This window comes from Patiria miniata, unplaced genomic scaffold (genome assembly GCF_015706575.1).
Source record: "Patiria miniata isolate m_02_andy unplaced genomic scaffold, ASM1570657v1 HiC_scaffold_7, whole genome shotgun sequence".
Classification (NCBI taxonomy): Eukaryota; Metazoa; Echinodermata; class Asteroidea; order Valvatida; family Asterinidae; genus Patiria; species Patiria miniata.
The window spans coordinates 30,374,104-30,389,604 of record NW_024037074.1 but is presented as its reverse complement, the minus strand read 5'-3'; the positions used below and the strand labels follow the sequence as shown (position 1 = coordinate 30,389,604).

General features: G+C 41.9%; 1 protein-coding gene across 1 annotated transcript in view; it reads right to left on the bottom strand.

The window, feature by feature from the left end:
• The window catches only part of LOC119744919 (semaphorin-1A-like), a 32,799-nt gene extending 19,918 nt beyond the window's left edge, over positions 1-12,881 (bottom strand). The window contains exons 1-4 of the mRNA XM_038221118.1: positions 12,572-12,881; positions 4,730-4,863; positions 2,599-2,744; positions 1,796-1,867 (exon numbers count right to left, since the gene is read on the bottom strand). Of these exons, the coding sequence (XP_038077046.1) occupies positions 1,796-1,867; positions 2,599-2,744; positions 4,730-4,863; positions 12,572-12,585 (366 nt within the window). The 5' untranslated portion in view covers positions 12,586-12,881. The remainder of the gene's footprint in view (positions 1-1,795; positions 1,868-2,598; positions 2,745-4,729; positions 4,864-12,571) is intronic.
• Between the last annotated feature and the right edge of the window lie 2,620 nt (positions 12,882-15,501).

The following is a 15,501-nucleotide window of genomic DNA, read 5'->3' as shown; positions in this document are numbered from 1 at the left end:
AAAATGGACTGATCATGCGCTCGCTAAAACTTGCCGCTTATTGGGATTGTACATGCACCTCCATGCGCTTAATATCGCAAATTTACATAGAGATGATTAAAATAGTATAAAAGAAGGGGTAGTGGTGGCTGATATTTGTCCAATTGTAAAGAAGAAATTTGAGCTTATATTCCCTGTGGAAGCTCCAAAGATATGTGCAATAGTTGTTAAATGGTGTTCGCAGGGTGAATCTTATAAAAAATAATAACACTTTGTTTAAGACCGTTGGGAGTCTAGATGCTGATAATTACCCGAGACGAATTGGAGTCTGGACGCTGATAATTATACCCGAGCCGAAGGCGAGGGTAATTTACCTATTGCCGTTTGTGAGTTAGCCACGCCACCTAAACAACCCTATGTAATTAATGTGTGTATACTAAGTTTTGCTTGTCTCAGATTTTGCGCGTTCCACGTCCATTTGTATGTCATGTAATTGGACAATATTTCACAAGCTGCGTTGACGCAATTCTAATGCGATCCTATACCGCAATAGGTCAATTATCAGCATCCAGATCAATTATCAGCGTCCAGACTCCAACCGGTCTTACACACAGTGTTTAATACCGACCAAGCACACATTTATTCCCTTTCATAAATACCTTTTCGGTCAAATAAATCCCAAAGTCAAAACAAGTCAAAAATTATAAATTTTCATCGATTTCGATCATCAAAATTTTCCTCTAGCTATGTGGCGCCTAACGCAGATGTTCTGGTATCCGGTTCGTTAGTGCAAACGTCATACACGCGCGCGCGCACTACTGATTACCTGCGCCCATTAAACACTCAAGTTGCGTTAACTTCCAGTTCCAATGGTTCCAATTCTACTTAATGGCAAGTGGGCGTGGTTTAGACTGAACTGACGTCACACTAACAAACCGGATAGTTTGAATTTAGGACTTATGAAATACTGTATTGACTCACTATAGTAGTACTGCACATACCTACGTGAGGATTGTGAACATTCAACCAATAAAACGGTGCTGGCACAAAATTTAATATGAATTAAAATGTTATGTGACACTGGAAAAGCCAGCCATGTCTATCCAACAGTATTTATGAATGAAGAATAAAAACATTAATGAAAACATATGAATAACCATAGAAAACAATTCAAAACTTAATTCCAACAAACACTTGTTTTTGGACACACACAAATCGAATAAATAAAAAAATGGAAAATGGCGGCTTTTATATCAATTAAGACAACATACAATATGAAATTAAATAAAAAAGAAATAAACAAAAAAGGTGTCACATTTTGACCTTTTTTTAAGGCAAATACTCCATCTATGACAACAAAAACTGTTCAATGTCATCTCTTATATCCTGGAGCATTTGTTTTGTAACAATTTTGCAACAAGTCTCTTTCCCAAGAAGTGGTTTTGCTTAAAGTTTATTAATATTTCCGTTTCAGGAAAACAAACAAAATGGTACAAGTGGAACGTTCACGATGTCAAAGTGACGAAATAAATGTCTTCCAAAACGATGAAATATATGTTTGCCGTCTTGCAGCCTTTGAGAAAATATGTGCAATACGGGTTTTAAGGCCCGTTATCACGCATCCACCCCCCAAAAAAAATGAGCTCAGAACAGTCGTTCATCCTTATGAGTAATAGATCCGTAGTTTTACATCATCTCCTTGTGACCACTTTTTTTCACGTAATATTCGCAATCGAAACAAATATTGCTTGGATATTTTATTGATTATCAAATATTTGAATATCTTCTGCACAATCCTAACCTATTTTTAGCTCACCTCTTTAGTGGTTGGAGATACTGTTTCACAGGTTAAGACAAGGCCTTCGGGTTCCATTGTTCCCAGTTGAATCTGAGTGGAAAAAGAAATGAGAGTATTAAGACAAGAAACAATATTTTATTTCGTCTTATACCACTGTGCCTCTTTAACGGCATCCTATAGTAAGGAAGATTGGTGATGGGATTGTTCATTTGATGATAAAAGCATGGAATTTGGAACACTGTCAAGTACATGTTTGTCATGAGAAAGATATTTGGCTATAAAGCCATCACAGATTTGTTCTTAAAAAAATAGAGGTAGAATAATAAGCAGTTTCAACCATTTTAAAAGTTCTCCTATCTATATTTTTTCAGAGGACAAATATCTTTCTTGAGACGTACTCTGACTGTGTGTTCAATGCCATGCTTTTATCATCAAAGTGAACAATCCCCCAAATATTTCCCTTCCTGCCCAGGAGCCAATTAATGATTTCTCTCCTTTGTTTTACTTTCTGTACTACTGTTGATCACATTCTGAAATGGTCAAGACAGGCCTCAGTCTAGAGATGAGTCTTGTAACTAGCTGTTGCCGGTCCTGAACTCAGTCCCAATACCCCTTGGTCACTTTCCTGGTCTCCGTCTTAAAGAGTTATGAGGTCTTGATATTTTTGCTGGTCTTGAGCTCAAAACCGCCACAACGCCCTCAAAACAATACTGAAATGTAGCCCCTATTAAACACTTGTGGCCTTTTTTTAAAATTAAAAACCATACGACACATTTCTTGCTATCAGGTCATACAATATAAACTTAATGAAAATGTCCTACCTCCTCCATTTCCAGTTTGTTGTTTACAAGGAACTGTCTCCTGAGGGTTTCATTGGCTCCAATGTAGACGTTCTCATCGATCTTATTGATGATTCGGTAGGCTGGCTGGCCAGACGAGGCACTGGTGTCACTTGTGGCATCCAAAACTGATTTTTTTGTTTTGTATGAAAATGAAAAGTGGGAATTTGAAGGGAAGAAATGGATGACATTATTTCAATACAGACTTTCACCAATGGATGCTTTTACGCAAATGGCTGCACTCAAGACATCTGCAGAAACAGGTGGAATAAGATTGAATTTCGTTTAGCCCAGTATAAAGTAGGCCGATACAATTAGTTCTTGATTTTATAGATCCACAGGCTGATTCTTTCTTTGCATCGCTAAGCGCCCAAAATGGAATTTGTTTGATCGCCGCATGCAGGGTGCTTCCCATTACTCTGAAAGGAAGTCTTCTTTTTCTCAAAGTGTTTTTCAAGCAATTCACATTTCAAATCCTTCTTCATATAAACGACAACAAGTAGTAACAAAATATATTTTCCAATAAAATTGTCCCCACCATTTAAAGGGAATATACATCATTTGCTTTTACTGTAATTTTCAGAAATGGATGGAATTGGGGGGTTGGAAATATATAGCAAAATATAATTACACTGACTTTTTTGACGTTTTGGGTTCGAAAATGCTATAAAAACCAAGAAAAACAATCATTTTCCTGTAGTCTGGTTCCCTGACTCCATATAAGAAGAAACAGAGCAGTTTACATACATTGGGGAATTGTAAGGTCAGGGAACCAGTCTAGCTGGCTCGTACCCGTTCATAGGTTTGTAATCGATTGCAAACAAGTGCGATGGTCAATTGGGGCCAGTATTTGAAGAAAAAAAAGAGTTTTTTTCCAACGCTGATCGGCCGATCAGCGTCATTCACTGTCATTCACTAACAGTCCAGCAAGGTATTTCAAAATGATTTGGTAGTTTTATTTTTTGATGTTTGCAAATGTTGTATTTTCCCTTTAACTCCATGTTTGCCATTGGCGCGTGCAGAGTGAGTGGTGTGCCCAGCAACTGCCTATATGGATGTCTTTGTCAGTGTTGTTTTTTTGCAGCGTACATCGTATTTTATCCAAAACAAAACGAAACCCAAATGTTGGGACCATTGTTTTAGTGAAGTGCTGCATGTGGCACTTTCAAAATCAAGGATATGAAAGCCCAATTCATGAGCTTTCTTTTAGTACAAGAATCATTCAAATCAATTATGTACTTTTTAAGTTAAGGAATTTTAAACACAACGACCATTTTAAAGTTCTGTCCACGGATCACCAGAGTGTAAGTGTTCTTTCAGCAAAACGAATACAAATCACGAGGGATGTGTGTGAATTGTTTTGCTGAAAGAACGCACACCTTTTATGTGATCCGTGGACAGAACTTTAAAACGGTGGTTGTGTTTAAAATTCCGTAACTTGAAAAGCACATGAGTGATTTGTATGACTCTTGTACTCGGAATTTGGCTTACTTTCATATGCTAGATTTAGAAAGTGCTACATGCAGAACTTCACTATTAATCCCGACATTTGGGTTTCGCTTTTTGGACTCACCCTACCCTGTATAATCACGCACCCTTACATGAATATTTATCACGCTGTGTGGATGGAAGACACTTACATTACTGTAGTGTATCCCTTCATTTAAACTTATCCCTACCAACAAAAATGTTTGATGAAAATGGACATGGGTTCGAAATACAGATCTTGCGACCCATGGTTTATTTCACTGTCCACTAGGATTGCGGAAAGCTCGACGGAAAACCGTTCTCAGAAATGCTTTAATGTACATATGCATGACTGAGCGAGAGCAATGGTTGGACGTCATTGTTATTTTCTTATGAATACGCATTGAGCTATTGACGATGTGTGCTGCAGATAAAAACACCGCGCGCAGCACGGTGCTTATACTGCGCGCATGTGGCGTGGAGTGCGAGATCTTGCATTTTTAAACTTCGCGCTCAAACGGTGGTTTTAAACCACCCAAGTGATGGGTTCTTGACCAACAGGAATACATTAACTGTCCTAGGTATTTATGAATACAGTATTTGCAACTCAGGATGAGAAAATTAATACAGAATACAATTTTCTTACCACTACTATCGAGAATCTCCCAGCAGTTGCTCGTTCTGTATAGCTTGACTGCTGCTGCATGTTGGTATTCGCCGAGGAAGACAATCATGTGCAGAGCTGTCAACAACACAGCTGAACGGGAACACAAAACTAGTCTGGAAATGGGAAAATACAAAAACAAGAGCATAAACCTAATTACTTAGTATTGAGTTGTTATTACTTGAGTGTATGTAGGTGACTGAATTTCTCAAAGGTGGGTCGCTGCACTGTGTTTGACGAATCTGGCAAATTAAAGGTATAGCAATTTTATTTCATTTTATATTAAAAGTAAAGTATATAATTTGAGATTTGAAGGTTTACATGGTGGAAAGATACTAAGACAAGATAAGTTTGCGGAAGCAACATGTGAATAAATCTCTTTTGTGAGTATGTGTGGTTCTGAAAAGAACAGGAGGGACTCAACGTTTCGAACAGTATGCTCTACCCGTCGTCAGGAGAATGAGGGATTCCAACGATGATGCGATATTATAAGGATGGGTGAGTCCCTCAATTTCTTTTCAGAACCACACATACTCACAAAAGAGATTTATTCACATGGTGCTTCCGTAAACTTATCTTGTCTAAGTATATAATGTGTCATTCGTGCTTTTTTATTTTGATTTGAGGCAACAAAAGTGCTCGAAATCTGAAGAAGGGAGCTTTACAACTAACCTGAGGAACTTTTAGCTCTGTGAATAATGTATATTCCGAGAAAACAATTTTTTTAGGATCCGAGTCCATGTTTTTAATTGCGGCCGAAATTTGCGTCCGGGACACGTTCTTGTTCAGCTGATGTGCACGCTGATGGCAGCAGTTAGGCGATGTCACGCACTGAAACAACGAATTATAGCAACCGCGTGCACCCATGTACGGCTTCGCAGAATTGTAAACGAAGAAAAGGAAATTTCCAAAAAGACGCATCTTTGGAAATGACCTAATTGCACGGTCAGGTGGGGATGAATGATTGAAGGTTGGGTAGTTTTGTACTTCCGTCTGTTCAGTAGCTCGGCTGTGGAAGCGAGGTTGGATTTGAGTGGGGTCGTGCGAAGACACATGAGGGCTAGGTCAGGGTCGTCTCCTGAATCGCGACACTTGGATAGGATTCTCTTCACAGTCTGGATGTGTCGTTCAATGAAACCATGGCGTCTTGGGTAGTGGGGTGACGATGTCTGGATCCGAAACCACACTGCTATACGAAGGCTCGGAATTGCAAAGAGGTGAATTGGGTTCCATTGTCGCAAATGATGACATCTGGGACACCTTGTTCAGCAAACAGAACTCGCAGCACTCTGGTGGCTGTGCTGGCTGTTAGGTTCTCTAGGTTGCGAATGAAGGGGAATTTGGAATAGTAATCTGCAATGATTAAGTACCAGGTCTTGTCATGGAAGAAGAGGTCTGCTCCAAGGGTGTGCCAAGGACGCGGGGGTACTTCTATTACCATCATGGGCTCACGCTGTTGTTATCGCTGGTACTTATTCTGGCATGGCTGGCAGGCTGTTACAATGTTCTCAATATCTTGTAAATTCCTGGCCAGTAGAAGCTAGATTTCGCGCGTAGTTTGCACTTCTCCATGCCCTGGTGGCCACCGTGGACCTGTTGCAGGATGTTGTGATGTTGTGTGTGCTGGGAATTACCATTCTACTCCCGACAAGAACTATGCCGTCTTCTACTGCCACGTCGTCAATGACTGACCAGTATGCCCGGATGGACCCATGAATTTTCTTGATGTTGTCAGGCCAGCCATCTGCAATCTGCTGCTTGAGTAGTTGAAGGGTCAGGTCTGTTGCTGTTTCCTTCCGTATTTGCTCCAACTTTGTTGGTGTTACACTCACGATGTTGTGTATGCGAACTCGCATCTCTGGGATTTCGTGCTTCTCCAAGGGGGAAAGACGTGAGAGGACATCAGCAACAAGCATTTCCTTGCCTGGCTTGTAGCTTATCTTAAGTTCATATGCTTGTAGACGCAAGAGGATTCGCTGTAGTCTCGGTGGGGCCTGCATCATGTGTTTGTAGTACAACAGCCGGACGCATTTTTGCGTAACATGATACAGAACGCGTGACACAGGTATTTTTTATCCATTGTCTATGACGCGCAACGGGTGAGTGACCGAAGACCCGATATAGAAAGCGCCCGCTGATTGTAGTCGGAGATCTTAGGGATTTTTTGGTTCAGATTTTTCCAAAAGCACCACTTTTGTCACATATGTTGTCCATACCATACTTTTTCGATTTTTGACGGGCGCCAAGACGGGCGCCCCACGGGGCCGCCATATTGGCAAAATCCAATATGGCCGCCATCCGGGTCAGAGGTCAATCGAACTAAACGAGCTAGAATAATAAATAATATAATAATTTTAACGATTTGAGGCAAGACAGACGCCCCAAGGGACCGCCATATTGGCAAAATCCAAAATGGCCGCCACATATATCACAGTTGAACCAATAACGAAATAAAATCCTAAATAATACCACCTTTAATGGGTTTTCGGGGTCACAGAATCTAAATCTGATGTCATTTTAATGATTTGAGGCAAGGCAGATGCCCTAGGAGCCGCCATATTGGAAACAAAATGGCCGCCTCCCAGGTTGGAGGTGCTCGCAGTTAAAACAATACAACTAAAGGGGTTTTGGGGCGTCCAAATATCTGATTCTGATGTTATTTTAATGATTTGATGTCAAGTGCACCACTCGAGATCATTCCGGTCAAACCTCTTGTTTCTGGTGCGTCATTCCATATAAAAACCCTGGCCTATTAGCCGTACATGTCGGAAAGTTTGACATCTACACGCATGCCACAGAAACAATCTTAAATTGGAGCGAGACAATTGTCCTAAGTTATTGTAAGGATGTACAGGCGAATGTGGTGTGTGCCCGCCATGCTCAGGATGGAAGGTGCTATCAACCAACGGTCGTTTCATTGTCTTCACCACCAAAGATGTTGATCACAGATAACCAAGGCTCAGGGCAACCTCTAACTTGGTGAGTTCCAGTGATATTCCCAAAGCTTAAATATCCGTTTCTCGCATAAGAACCCTGCAGTGAAGCGGGCTCATCAAGCTTGACCTCTCCGACACATCAACTCCAAAGCTACCTGACTCTTACGTGATCCAGCCTTCCCCCCAATTGAACTCACGTCTTTGCACCCAGACTAGACATGCGAAGTTAGACCATCCCTTGATGTGCGAGTTCACAAGGTCAAAAAAGGATGAGGCTTGGATGGCACATGTACCAGCTTGCTGAAGCAAGGCAAGTTCGCAGATGGTGACATCATCGCCTGGTTGGGATACAATGAAATCAGTGCAAGCAAACCAGTCGGCAAAGCCCCATGCCAAAATCGGGATCTACGCCCTATTCCTAGACAAGGCCGCATCCACATCTTCCAATGTTCAAGCACGTGATGGAACTGCACGATGCAGGGCACTGAATTCCCCAACCCAGGCCAGACCAACATGTTTGGATCAGTCACGTACTGTATGATATCATCAAACTGCTCTCAAAAGTCAATACCACCGATTTTTTTTGAGGAGAAGACAAGTTTATACCTATGATGGGCGTACAGCGTGCTGCACATTGAAGACAAGATTCATCAATGTGATAGGGAAGCACCTGCCTCACTCTGGGAGGGCCACTGTCCTTTCTAAGGCTGAGGACCTGACATTCGCTCACAGTCTGAACTCAATGAGCATTTCATCAGCGGCACGAGGTACGCCCATTACGTCTCTCTCACGTCACCTTACCTGGTCAAGCAGACGTCTACTCAGAGCATTGTAAGAATGTAATGGGCACACCGGAGTAATTCGTTATGCGACCCACTGAGCCTGAAGGATTCAGAGTCAAGTCACTGCGATCACTTTCGAGATCATTTCAAGCTTGCTTTGGAGATCCCTTGCCTATTGGAGCTCTGGGTGGGCTTCGAAAGTGGTGAAAAGTACAGTAAACAAACGAGTCCATAGCATCTACTTCGATCTTGGTCCTACAAAATCCTTGGCACCAACCCTCTTCCAAAGCATAACATGGTGCGACACGTCTTGCTTCGCCATGTCATGCAGAGTAAGGGGTGTGGTGCAGCTGCAGGTGCCAAATGGGCCAGACATCGCTTCTTCACTACTGGAAGCAGCTTGCTGGAAGCATCCCAGCTACCTGCCGTGCTGTTAGAACATGTAAAGCAACCGCTACTACAGGCCACCTCGGTCCAGCAGGAAATTCCTGACTTCATCGGGTGGGGCTGGCACAAAAATGGTACCAGTACATGGCAACCACTATGGACCACACTCTCAATGATGCTTTAGTGGCATGCGCCATTCTCGTGCACTGCCGTCCTCAACCAATTATGGAGACATGTGCATAATTGGACGGTAGTGATGACCAGTAGAGTACTCATTTCTGGCCGGGCATCATAGAGGGCGAGTCAGAACGTAAAGGTGGTAATATCAATCACTGGTACATGTGCATATTGTAAATAAATAGCTCCATTCAAACGCACACAGCGGCATATAGCATTTTGTCACCGCAGATATCATCTCCAAATATTTAAATAAAAATAGTTCAAACAATAGTCTTTATTGACAAGTCTAATCCCTAATGACCTTTAGGACAAAATGTGACATACAATACAATTGATTCAGATTCTCCGACCCTGATGGTATTATTAATGCTTCTAGCTCGTTTAGTTTTTAACTGTGACTGACCTCTAACTTGGCAAGCGGCCGATTGTTCCAATATGGTGGCCCCTTGGGCATCCGTCTTGCAACAAATCATTAAAATAACCTGAGATTCAGATTTTTTGTCACCGAAAACCCCTCCAAAGTTGTATTACTTATGATTCTAGCTAGGTTAGTTTTTTAACTGCAGTATGTGGCGGCCATTGTGGATTTTGCCAATATGGCGGTCCCTTGGGGCGTCTGTCTTGCCTCAAATCGTTAAAATAACATCTGATTCAGATTGCTCGATCCCAAAAATACCTGAAAAGTGGTATTATTTATGATTCTAGCTCGTTTAGTTCGATTGACCTCTGACCCGGATGGCGACCATATTGGATTTTGCCAATATGGCGGCCCCGTGGGGCGCCCGTCTTGGCGCCCGTCAAAAATCGAAATAGTATAGTATGGACGACATCTGTGCCGAATTTGTTGCTTTTGGAAGAATCTGAACCAAACAGCCCCTATAACGCCCAAACATCCCTGACTACGACCAGGCATATAGTTGAAAAGATCATTACCAAGCACAATAATAAAGTGCACACAAATGTACTTTAAAAAGACAGTGTTCTTGTCAGTAATCATTTCACTGGAGTGATAGTACTGAGTCACACGTTTCTTTACAAAAATGTTTTAAACATAATTATATGAGCTGCCAGTCTAATGTTGACAGCTGTAACTTGTAAGCGTATTATAGGCATACGTCATTAGTGTAAACACTTTCTTGCTAAACACTTTCTTGCTATCACTTTCAATTGTAAACAAGTTTAAATACTAAACATGTTTAGCGTAATGACGGATAGTGTTTAGCAATTTAACACTGATGTTAAGGAATTCGACACGTATAATAGCTTCTAAAAACAACTAGTTTATTTGGCAACCAAAAAAAAACCCAGCAGGAACAAAATTACACAAGGGGGAATATCATGTTTACAAAGTGATAGCTAGATTGTGTTAAATTGCAACACATTGTTTAGAGACATACTTGTGAAATTAGCAAGTCCAGTGGACGTTCAGAGGGTAACTTAAATAAGTATTCTGCTACATGCAAACAGGTAAACCTTTTTCGGTGACTTGTATTTAAATAAGCATAATAACACCATTCTTGCGATTTTTCTAAAGATTTTATATACATATGAATGAAGAGCTATACTCTATTACATTATAAAAAAAGCCTGTTCAAATAAGTTAAGTAAGTAGGTTACAATTGTGGGTTTCAGGCGCGGATCCAGGGGTTGGGGGTGGGTTGGGGGTAATCCCCCCAACTCTGTCTAATTTTATTATAATTTTATTGTGCATGCCGACCATTATTCGCAGAGGCGGATAACAAAAAGAATCGGGACTGTCCCTAATTTACATATTGGACAATGGAAATGGGCTTTCGATGAAAATGGCTGCCTTTCCTTCGTCCTGTACAAAGAGTGTGACCCCGCCATTGTGATCTGAACGCCACTGGAATAAGGATCAATTTTGGGCTAGGAAGTTCTAGATGAAATTAAAAAGAGAAATATTCTGGTAAACCAAAAATGTATTTTGTGTGTACGGCATCAAAATTAATGTATTGACATATTTCTCTGAAGTACATATTAGCGATGTTGAAAACCAACAGGAATGTAGGTTGTGTTTTTTTTGGCTGGGTTTTTTTTTTTGGGGGGGGGATTTTTTGTTAAAAAAAGAAAAGTAACACGAGTAAAGGTAGCGATCTACCTATAGCGATCAAACTATTCTGGTAAACCGAAAAGTGCTTTTGTCTGTACGCATCTAAATTAATGAATCTACATATTTCTGTGAAGTACCATGCGGTAACTGTTAGCGATGTTGAAAACCAACAAGAATGTCCAGTGTAGATGCGGTGTCTTTGTTTTTTTCTTAGGGAACATTTTGGGTAAAAGGGCGACGAAGACAGAAAACGAAGCACGAAGCGTTGACTCGCATGGCATCAACTGGAAACTCCGTAGGAAAATAACATTTTGTACAAAATATACTGTACACAATTAAAAAATGGGTCCTTTGAATTAAATCTGTGTGACTGTTTGGTTTAAGAAGTAATTTTGGAATGATACAAACACACAAAAACAACTTGACGAAAGAGGGGCACAGTAACTTCGCATTTGCGATTTTTTAAAGAAAAAGAATTCTAAAGAATTCTAATAAAGTGATGGGCCTAACTGCATAACTGTTTTAACGCCGAGTACCATATCTTAATAAAATGAACTAGGAAATAATATTGCATTTTGTTTGTCGGTTCGGGACCACATCTTCCGAAAACTTTTCGATGAAAGCCTAATTAAAGACGAAATTTGGGTAAACTGTGTTCTCAGTATGAATCTTATCAAAAATAAATGAGGAATAACAGTATTAATAAAAAAAAGAATAACCATAGAAAAAAATCAAAAACACTTGTTTTCGTACACACACACAATAAAAAAAATATGTCACATGATAAAAACTAAAAAAAAAAATCCAAAAATGTGTCACTTTTAAACCTATTTTCCCCGGGGAAATACTTCAGCTATGACAACAAAGACTGCACAATAATTTTGTAACAAGTATATCTTTCCCAAGGAGTGGTTTTGCTTAAAGTTTTATGAATATTTCTGTTTCAGATGCCATGCAAAAAAAAGAAGAAACAAAGAAAGAAAAAAAGGCACATGTGGAACATTCGCGATGTCCAAGTGTTGAAACAAAAGTCTTCCAAATGATGAAATATGATATGTTCCTACCTTGAAAATCACAGATGTTCGCCTTGTTACAGCCTTTAAGAAATTATATACTGTACCCAAATAAAAATTGCGAATTTTCTAACGATATATCTACCGCAACGAGCTCGCGAGATCTGACAGGTTTTGACGAGATTTCATTTAGGGCGCCGGGTGTTGGCGATTAATAACATGCCAACGGGTATTAAGGCCCGATATCACGGATCCGACCTACATCTACATGATTCTTTTTGGCCTACTGTGTAGGATCCGTGCTATAGGCATAACCGTGTTCAACTTCAAACTATATCATACTACATGCCCACAGATATTGAAACAGCAATGAACTAATACCTATACACAAGTAATTATACAGTGTCAGTTTATAAAAAAAAACGGTGTTTAAACAGTAAACATATTTTACCAACCTTGTGCGAGTCATCGTAGATGAAGGTAATTATAGTGACAACTATTCAAGGTGTGATTCCGTAAAGTACTGTGGTCAGAAGTGAGCTGTTAGGACATGTCGTTTCCGCCTTTACATGGGCACTGGTTGAACAATACTTGTACAGGGTGCATGCAGGCTGGTGCGTAGGGTTATTTTTTGGCCTGCACCGTTCAGGTTGAGCGAGCAGTTTACAAAACGGGCGGAATTTATTTTATTGTCATCAATGCGTGCGTCACCGCGTGCTTCACTGCATTGTAAGCCACAAGTTCATGTGAACTGGGTGAAACTATAGTGCTGCGTTAACTTTTTGTTGTTGCAAAGTCTCCTTTTTTGTGGGAAACATTACGACCTTAAGGGTGCAACCTAGTAAATAGGCCAAATTCCGTCCGCCAGCCTCATGAGTAAAAGTTACACTCAAATCCTTCTATATTGTATTAGAGAGCTTATTGAGCCATGGAATTGGGAAATTGAGGGGATTTGACAATGCAATTCTGGCCCGGACTTTGGGCTTCTAATTCCGAGCATTTTGGATGCAATTGGGCCCGAAAGTGGCGCCATTAAGCCATGTGGTGGAGGAATTGTTTTGGTCACGATGGCTGCTTTTTCACTTTGGGAAACATCACTCGTTTTTAGGGGTCGTCTTTTTTGGGCGAGAACCGCCAAAAAATGAAAAGACTAGAACGGCGAAGCCGCCATGGCTCGCTGTCCAAGGCAGGAAGGGAGGCTGAAGGTAGGGTTGAGGATGGGCATGATGAAAGGGGATCAGGATTCTTGTTAATGTGCCTAGGTGTAGGGGTCAGTTTTTAAATGTCAACATAAAAAGTTAACAGATTACCTAATAAATACATATGTATATAGGTTAGCCGTCACTGTATTATGGGGGAGTTTTCCATTGTTAGGGTAATTAGGACCCACTTGTGGATTTTTGCAGCCCCAACAGTGTCTTCTGGTCCCCATACTTGTAGTACCATGGGAAAACTCTTGTGTAGTCGCCACAAATGCAGAACAAGAATGGGTATACATGTACATGTAGACACAGCACCATCACCACCTCCCCCGAACCTTACCCCATCCCAAAACCTTACCCCATCCCCAACCCGCCCCCTCCCCCACCCAACCCCCTACCCACACCCATTCCATCCTCCCCTAACCATCCCCACCCTATCACCTACACATCCCAACCCCACTCAAACTCCAATCAATATCTCCTTCCCCCTCCCCTGACCCGTACCCTCCCCTACCCCAACCCCCTACACCCACCTACCCTATCTTCCCTTATCTGTCCTTACCCACCCTACACATCCCCATCCTAACCCTTACTCGAATTCCAATATCCCGCCCACCCCATTCCCCCACCCATACATCCCCACCTGACCCCATGCAACCCCTACTCTGATCCCTATATACTGCCCCCTCCCCTTATCCAACCCCTACAACCCATCCCTACCCATCCCTACACATCCCCAACCCAACCCCTACTCCGATCCTATATCCCGGCCCCTGCCCAACCCCCTCCTAACCCAACCCCTACATCCATGCCCATCCTCTCCCTACCTGTCTCTCCCTACCTGTACCCACCCCACCCCTACAAATCCCCACCACACCCAAACCCAGTATTCAAACCCCTCTCCCCACCCCAACCCACCCCGCCCCACCCATCCTAGCTCCCCTACTCATCCTACTCACACAAACCCTAACTCCAACCCTATACCCCACCCCACCCCACCCCACCCCACCCCACCCCACCCCATCCCCACCCCATCCCATCCCATCCCCACCCCACCCCACCCCACCCCACCAACCCTATACCCCACCCCACCCCACCCCACCCCACCCCACCCCACCCCATCCCCACCCCATCCCATCCCATCCCACCCCACCCCACCCCACCCCACCCCACCCCACCCCACCCCACCCCACCCCACCCCACCCCACCCCACCCCACCCCACCCCACCCCACCCCACCCCACCCCACCCCACCCCACCCCACCCCACACTGTACAGCTCCCTTTCATTGAAAAACTGCCCGAAGTTTCAGACTAATCAAATAATGTCATGGGGTAATGCTGCAGCTCAGAAAAATATACAAGGCAAAAACAGGGATGCATGTGTCTAATTTTTCTCCAGGTTTGCGGACATCAGACTTGTTACATAGAATGTGGCCACACTATCCAGCTCCCTCCATGCACAAAAAATGGTACAATACAATTGACAAAATGCCCCCATATCGAAACTTGCCATGTCATGGCTGGCCAAGCCAAGCTGACAGGCAGTCAAACACAAAAATAAACCCGGCGAGAACAGGGATGCCTAATTTACTCGATGTAAATTGGTTTGCGGACCTCACACTTGTTGTAGAATGTAGCCAGACTATCCAGCTCCCCATCCATACAAAACCATCGGCACATTTCCATTGAAAAACTGGCCAAAATGCCAGACTGGGCAAGTCATGTCATGGCTGTCAATGGCCCAGCTGACAAGCAGTTAAAAGGGAAATGCTGCACAGAAAAATATATTCTGCACACGGTCAAAACGTGGATGCGCATGTTTAATTTTCTCCAGTTGTATTTGGTCTCCGGACAAAATAATTCGTATGCACAAAAAAAAAAATTATGTTTTATTGCAGACAGGATCAGCTTCATTACTTTTAATAGTCTAAAAATGCTGAATAGCTCAAGAATGCCAAACAATTTTTTCTATTTAACAACGGATACTCGTTAGTTGGCTTTATATCAAGTCTACCATGCTTGCAACGCACAAACACTAGGCCTACAATGAAGCAGCGCAACCCCCCCCCAAAAAAAAAAAAAGAAGAAGAAGAAAACAAAACAAAACAAATAAATAAAAAAATTAAAATAAAAAAATAATAATAATAAAAAAAAAAAATAAATAAAAAAATAAAAAATAAAA